This window comes from Nylanderia fulva, unplaced genomic scaffold (genome assembly GCF_048542155.1).
Source record: "Nylanderia fulva isolate GAGA-0341 unplaced genomic scaffold, ASM4854215v1 Scaffold36, whole genome shotgun sequence".
NCBI lineage: Eukaryota > Metazoa > Arthropoda > Insecta > Hymenoptera > Formicidae > Nylanderia > Nylanderia fulva.
The window spans coordinates 336,519-344,418 of record NW_028190433.1 but is presented as its reverse complement, the minus strand read 5'-3'; the positions used below and the strand labels follow the sequence as shown (position 1 = coordinate 344,418).

The following is a 7,900-nucleotide window of genomic DNA, read 5'->3' as shown; positions in this document are numbered from 1 at the left end:
AATCATTAATGAAAATACGTTGTAATTAATTTATATATATTACAATATATAAATTATAGAATTTGGATTACATGCAATATTTCCGAAATATTAATGTCATGTTGCTACAAGTGTGCTGGAATTTTGTGCACCTATATCTCTGCAATGTCTTTATAATGTTGCATTGCAACTTGCAACATTGCAACGTTGCTGCAATATAATTGCAATAATCTGTGCTGTATGGGTTTACTCTTACTCCCATTGCACTTTCGTTTGCGGTTTTCAGTATACGATTTTTTATCGTAGTTACTGAAAATTATTATTGTGAATTATACTTGTGCAGTGATTTGAAGAATTTACAATTTCGTTGAAATTGTTGATTTTTCAAAAAAATTACGAGATTCGCGGAAATTGCGTGCTTTCTTGGCATTTTCCGTTCGCGGCAGGCGGTTTATTTTTGATTGTTGCAAGTGTTTTTGTTTTTTTTTTTTTTTTTGATAATAATAATGTGAAATAAATCACGATATTTGACAGATGTGCATATATATAGAAATTGTAATAATAATAATATTATATCATAAAATTGTAAATTGTTTCAATTTTTTATAGACTGCGATAAAAGATTTTACATTTGGATAAGAAACTGCGGTAAGTAAAAATATAAAATTCTTGAAAACGTACCAAAAATATTTGATAACGTAAAAAGGTGAACTTTGAAAAATAAGGAACTTAAAAATTGCACTAATAAATGGGCTATATGTGAGCCGTGCGCGGATGTAAGGTGTGTTATATCGAAATTTAATTAATAGAATTGAGAATTAATCCCAATTTTAAGTCTTACAAATGTCCAAGCTAATTTTTTGTACCTCGTGTACATTTTTGAAAGTTATATCGAAAAATTAAATTTCAATATGCGTTTTACATCTCACATTTCGCATACGGCTCACATATAGCCTATTTATCTCTTATACTTTATTTCAACCCTTATAGAAATTTATTACTAGTAACGCCAATTTATCACTTATTTCGAGTAATTAATCACTTTTATTTCGAATACTTAAATTACTGTATATTATAGTATTTTAAATACTCAAAATAAGTGATTAATTGGCGTAGTGATAAATTTCTACAAGAGAATAAGGAGCCTTTAAATTCTTAATGTAAAAAATTTCAAGTAATTTTCTTTAATAAAATTTAATTAAAAAATTTAATAAAAAAATTTTTGAACACTGTGTTATATCACATTTAAAATTGTGATTATTTCAATAAAAAAACATTTTATGTGTAAAAAATATATTTTTTATATTTAATAAATTTTATATATATATATGCATATATGTAAAATATTCTCTCTCTCTCTCTCTCTCTCTCTCTCTCTCTCTCTCTCTCTCACACACACACACACACAACGGGGGCCAAATCTCTCAAATTGGTCTCATGATCAATTAGCCTGGATTCGCACCAGGGGCAAAGTCTGTTGGTAATGTCAAACGAATTTAGCCTGGACTTGCACCAGGGGCAAAGTCTTTTGGTCGAGTCTACGAAATTTAGCACGGACTCGAACCAGGGGCAAAGTCTTTTGGTTCAAGTCTACGAAATTTAGCACGGACTCGAACCAGGGGCAAAGTGTGTCGGTAAGGGGCAAAGTCTATCGCACGAAGATGGCGGTCTCTTCTTTAGGCAGGCCTTTGGCGATCTGTCTATTAATCTGTGACGCTACTACATATGCGATGTAAGAGAGACAAAGATGGAATGATGCTCTCTCCTTGTCAAGCAGTCAGCATGTTACCACAGAAATTTCCCCTGCTCCTTATGAATCTAGTGAGAATCTTATCGTCCAGATATTTCATAAAATAAGTGACATAACTTCGTGAATTTTTTTTTAATATATTCTTTATATAATAAAGCAGTCCTCTAAAAGGCCGGATTTTACATTTTCGCTCTTAAAAATTTATAATAAATAAAATACGGACTCGCGGCTAACCCAACCTTACCCGTTCCTAACTGTGCATTCCCCCAAGTTTATTAAAAATTTTTATTTTTATCTTTTTTTCATAAAATAGCTCTTTAGAGGACTACAAATGAGCTTACTGATTAAGAATATCCTAAATTTAATAAGATTCATTCAATATTTTCGCTAATATCTGGAAAATAAGAATCCGTAATTCCCGGCCGGCCGATAGGCGTCTCCACCATGTCGCCTGTCGACCCTTAAGTCGACGGTCGGTCGCGAGATGACGCGGCGAGAGGTGCGCGGCGCGGCCGTCATGATGAGGCCACCGACAGTCAAAGATGGCCGGCGCCAGCGACTGGTTTAGCATCGGGAGTACGGTGCTTTGTAAAACCTGCCACGAGCAGGAGATCGAGGGTGAGGTGTTGGCGTTCGATCCACAGACCAAAATGCTGATACTAAGTATCCTTTTCGCGAGAAAAAGAAAAAAAAAGAAATCACGGACGGCGCCGATCGTCGACGTCGGTGTCGCGCGCCGCGCGAGAGACGCGTGAAGTGTAAATAACGGCGACGGGGCCGTCTTCGCGGTGTTTCCTTGCGTCCGGAGCATCGACGACGCTCCTCGATTATCCCGATCCCGCTCGCGGTCTCCCTCTTCCGTCGTCCGGACTTCGCGAATCCTTGACGCTCGTTGGCAGAGTCAGGTTAGTTTCGCCATCCATCATCAACCATGCGTTGGCCTTCCTCCCTCTATGCATTCGTTTTGTTGTCTTTATTCGCGTACCTAGCCGTCATCGTCGTCGTCGTCGTGTCCGTCACATCGCGCGAATTTCGTTCCCTCTCGAAAACACGTGATTACAATGATTGTTCATAATGGTATAATAATTGGTTTTTTTTTTTATTAGTACATTGGATCTTATCTCGTCAGTGATGATTTTTAATTAACAATGGATTTTTAAGTAATGCTGGAGTACAATTTGAGATACATGAGCAGTTGTGTTGATTTTTCAGTATTTGTAATATTCATCGGCTCCAGTGTTGTTTGAGTATCTTAGTAAATATTAGAGTATTTTTTTGTGATAAGACTTATGAACCTTAAATTTTATGAGATTCATTACAATGGAAAAATGATAGGATAAATAGAAATATTTGATAAACAAGTTTTTTTGTGACCGTTATAATTATGACTTGAGACTTTAGAAACAAATAGATTAACAATTGGCATTGCTCTATTTACTAAGAAATTCCTCTTTGAATATTTACATGTTTTTTTCAATCTGCTGTATTTTGATCTTGAATTAATTACTCCATTACTTCTAAGATATAATTATGCAAACCAATGTTCATATATTATATTTCATGAAAGAATACTATTCCTTAACAACAACTTCATAGAATGTCCATCGTCGAGTGGTAGACCTTCGCTAAATGATGTACACATAGTAAATTTATCTCTCGTATCCAATGTTCAAGTAATAAGAGAAGTTAGTCCTACTACCAGCGAACCACCACAAAGCCTTAATTTACAAAGGCTAAATACAAGAGTTCGTAATCAGGTTGAAGAGAAGAAGAGACTGGTAATGGCTCTGCAGGCCGGAGTATCTCCAGAGGGACAGAAACTCTTTATTGCTATTTCAAAGACTATTCAAGATATTACGTGGAATGGAGCTAATATTGTTGTATTTAATAATGTCACTATTAGACCACCATACAAAGTGGACAATGTCCATGGAAACACAGAATCTGGAGCATATAGACATGTAAAAAAAGTGGTACGTAAATACAAAGAATGTTAAGTAAAATATATTAATATATATATGCGTACACTATTTAATTCATTATAATTGTAAATTCTTTTATAAACAAGTAACATTTCTAACGATTAAACACGATTTTAGAATAATTAAAAAAATAATACATAATTTATATATAATCTTTAAATAAAAATGTTAATTTATTAATAAAGATCTCTAAAAAATACATTTAAAAAATCTCATCAATTTTCTATATACTGAATTGATACAAAAAGAAACATATTGAATAAAAAATATAAAACTACAAGAATTATTTTCGATCTATTTTCTATTCGTTACATTTTGTTATCGTCACAGGTTGAGAAACACCTTAAAGATACAGCTCAAGCGCAACAACAACGGGAACAACAACAGCAGACACAGAAAGGCGGCGAACTGCAATAAAAGTCTAAAAAGGCACTACACCATCAAGATCGCTAAAAATATCTTTCGAGAAATGTTCCCAATCTTTGACGAGAAATAGGAAGAATCAACGGGATACCAAACACACAGAACAGCCTGACGACAAAGCAACATAGATAAGCCTAGATCGCGGAAAATCGGCATCCTCGAGCGAACTCCAGTCATATGTTGAATGGAAAAAGGACAAGAAGTGCAAATTTAAAACAAAAATTTCACACATTCTTAATCCGAGTATTGTTAACAGTATCGCATGTGCAGCATTTTATAAATACAATCAGACGTACCATTCGTAATTATTAGTCACCAGCCTAAAAACTCTACAAAAGCGGACAGATCGACTGATTCAAGTAGCTACCGCGTATTTGTTAAACACCACTTGATACTACATTCGTATGTAATGTATATCAATGCACCAACATGTGCTGTAGTTTAAATAATTTAATTCAAATACGTTTAACAGTCGGTTTATCGATTATCGACATTAAGCATGAAACGTATTTTAGCATGAATTTATTGAGATCGATTTCCTCTTTTTAAAACGCGAATCCGCGCGTTCGTAAAGTAATATATATTATTTAAGTCCGTATGAAACGGCTCGAGCATTTGCAAACAAACTCCGAAGACAGACTCCGCGCGTCGCAAATCAAGTAAGATAAAAATACAGTTGTCGACATCTCGAATGCTTTAATTATGTAATTTTCTCAATAATAAATTGTGATTTATCATCGGTGATAACATCACGATATAATATTACGATAAGATAACTTTACAGAGCTTTTTTTTACATCCTCTTTATCAAATAAAAAAAGATAGTATTATGCAGTTTTGTTAAAATTTGCTGACATATGCGAAAGCGAGTTTCTATTTGTTATTTCCGAATGTATTCTTTATAAATTATTCTGCTTTGTATTTATGCAGAAAATACATTTTCTAACGGGATATCAATAATTCTAATCGAGTCGGCAACCGTGCTTCTTTATCCTAGTTTTGCGAATCAAGATGCGTATGATTAATTAATTAAATGATCCCGTTTTCGAAGCTCGCTTCACCCTGATTCATGGACAATTCCGCGTTATTCCCGCAATTATTATTAACGCAATCTTTCAGAAATCTCTCAATCAACAAAAAAAAAGTATCGAAAGAAATAATGATTCGTCTTATACTTGGTGGCACGTCTTCAAATACGTGTGCTACAATTTTTTCTTGCGCAAGCCAAATCGCGAGAATGTAATTTAAAAAAAAAATTAGGGCTTTGATTTATTCAAGATTTACCTGCGAGATCTGACGTTTCATTTCTCGTCGAAAACAAAAAATCGAATTCATCTTGTGCTCTTTTTTTAATTCCATTCTGAATGAAGCGATATGAGAATGAGAAGAACAAATGTGCGCGAGAGAAATTGTAAGAAGATATATAGTTACATAAAAAGACATAAAAATAAATGTAATATAAATTCTGTACCTGTCGTACCTATATGTATGCGTGTGTGCGTGTCGCCTTTCCTTTATTAAGCGGTCCATTATAATTACAGAGATATTGTGTCGTAGATAAACAGAGTCGTTGAATATCGTGTTAAAAGATCAAAAGCTTGCTTTTCATGATTCAGCGCTGAACAGACAAGAAAAGTGGACGGCTACAATTAACTACAAAATATCACACATCATGTGTCAATCGGAGACTATACATATAATTGCTCAAATAAATTACTCCATATTCTCGCTCGCTTCTTCGATCGTTTCCGAAGCGCCGTTCGTCGATCTCACGCTTACGGATAAATCGTGAGTAACCCGGGCGATCCGGGCGGCCGCCTTGAATTTTATCGCAGCTCGGTGCTTCTCGGTTTTCCTCTTCCACTGCGAAAGGACGTACGGGGATTAAAAAGATTCCGCGCGTGAAAAGTGCATGCAATTTGCATTATTCTTCATCTACTCTGTTACTTTAGCGGGTCGCGACTGCGCATGCGCATCTCGCCGTTTGCGCGCGAAACGTCAAGTCCGCGCATGCGCACTTTGCTGTTTGCGCGCGAAACGTCAAGTGCGTTCAAAGAGTCGCTGGTCGGGCGGAGCAAAGATCGACCGGCCAATCGAGATGCGAGGAGACTCCTGATTGGTAGATTCTCGAACGCACCTTAGCGCTTGCGCGCAAAGGACGGATTTTCGAACGCAATTCCACTCCTTACTCCTTCACGCACGAGGTGCATCGCGCGAAAGAGACGGCAGTTTCGGGTTATAATCTTGTTGTGTGCGCGAATGACAGGAATATAAATATATTTTTTATATTTCTGTTGTTGACACTTTGTGATCACCGTAGAGGCATTGAAAGACGGAAATTTTGTATTAAAAGGGAATTTCGTTCGACAACGGTGCGAAATTTGTGCCGGTGACAAACAGGTGAGATACAACACGTGTATAATTCGCATGCTTTTGAAAAAAGAAACGGACTATTTGCGTCGAAACGATACGAAATGATACACGTTTATTTTTCACAGATCGCCGGAAACTCGAAAATGAATGCCTGAAGCGATAACTGTGAGACTAATTGAGATCTGACTTTCCAAGGACACTGCTCCTTAGAGAGCAAAATGACGTTTTTCTCAATATAAGGAATTACTACGAATGATTGAAGCGAGCGCAGATATTTGACTTCACTCGATGATATTTCACGTATGTTTTTAATGTTTTTCTTAATTTTTGACAGCTTAAATTAGTTAAAAAATCTTTTGACAATACTACGTCTAATAAACCTAACCTAACTTATTAAAAAACGCATGTAAACAGAAATCTCGTTTTTCTACTTTTGCTTTAGCGAAAATTTTGAAAGATATACATACAATCAAATCGTCAAAGACACACGTTATCTTTCGAAATTATGATAAAGAAAACGATTTGTCTTTTGTAATAATATAGAAATCATTTTCTTACAAGCCAAACTAACCTAACGTTTTATAATCTGACACAATGGAAAGAAAAAAATAAACATATTTATATATGAGATATGACTATAAAATGTGTAGCAAAACGTTGCAAAATGATTGATAAGAAAATCAAAAACATGTAAAGTAAGAAATAAAATAGAGAATGTATTGCATGAATAGACTATATGTAAAATTCAAAAGTAGCAAAGAAGTAGCAAAAGGTACAAGCTATCATCAATAATTGTTGAATCTATTTTATCATTTACCTGCTCGTCTCGAGACGGCACGTTTGCAAGATATTCTCTCATCTCAGGTTTCTTAGGATCAGCTATTGCCAATACCGACACGCAACCATCAACTGTTCCCAGAACAATGCTTTTACCATCATGAGTACTATCGATAGCACTTAGCTCAGCCTGCACTCTGTAATTTGCTACCATTTCACAATCTGAAGATCTGTAAGACAAATTATTTATGTTTTATATATATATATATGTATATATAATTTTTTTTAACAAACCAATGTAATTAAGCACAAAGATGATAGGATGAACTTTCAAAGAATGATACTTTACTATTTTAAATAAATTTATTACTTTATTAGTTTTCTTCTACTTGCCTGAAAACTCTAATAGTTTTTCGACCACTATGATAGTAAAGCACATACTCGTCTGTACGATTAAACATTGATATAACAGTGAATACTCCTTCAGCTACTTTGGATATGTATGTTTTCACAGTTGTACCTTTCTTTAACTCTATGAGTTCGAGGCCACCTCTGACATATAATATATTCAGTCACTTAATACCATAATATATAACACAATGTTTAGATCTGATTG

General features: G+C 34.9%; 3 protein-coding genes across 3 annotated transcripts in view; 2 read left to right on the top strand and 1 right to left on the bottom strand.

Annotated features, from left to right (window-relative positions):
• Window positions 1-2,238: 2,238 nt before the first annotated feature.
• LOC114946081 (protein LSM12) lies at window positions 2,239-5,602 on the top strand. Its single transcript, XM_029322497.2, has 3 exons — window positions 2,239-2,392; window positions 3,326-3,702; window positions 4,042-5,602. The coding sequence occupies exons 1-3, from the start codon at window positions 2,272-2,274 to the stop codon at window positions 4,126-4,128; spliced, it is 585 nt and encodes a 194-aa protein (XP_029178330.1). The 5' UTR covers window positions 2,239-2,271; the 3' UTR covers window positions 4,129-5,602.
• LOC114946082 (NACHT and WD repeat domain-containing protein 2) overlaps window positions 5,359-7,900 on the bottom strand; it is a 12,176-nt gene continuing 9,634 nt past the window's right edge. The window contains exons 25-27 of the mRNA XM_085485334.1: window positions 7,678-7,836; window positions 7,325-7,514; window positions 5,359-5,997 (exon numbers count right to left, since the gene is read on the bottom strand). Coding sequence (XP_085341460.1) covers window positions 5,848-5,997; window positions 7,325-7,514; window positions 7,678-7,836 — 499 coding nt within the window. The 3' untranslated portion in view covers window positions 5,359-5,847. The remainder of the gene's footprint in view (window positions 5,998-7,324; window positions 7,515-7,677; window positions 7,837-7,900) is intronic.
• The window catches only part of Nipped-A (Transcription-associated protein Nipped-A), a 23,996-nt gene continuing 22,426 nt past the window's right edge, over window positions 6,331-7,900 (top strand). The window contains exons 1-2 of the mRNA XM_029322496.2: window positions 6,331-6,534; window positions 6,633-6,807. The gene's annotated coding sequence lies outside the window, so the exon portion shown is untranslated. The remainder of the gene's footprint in view (window positions 6,535-6,632; window positions 6,808-7,900) is intronic.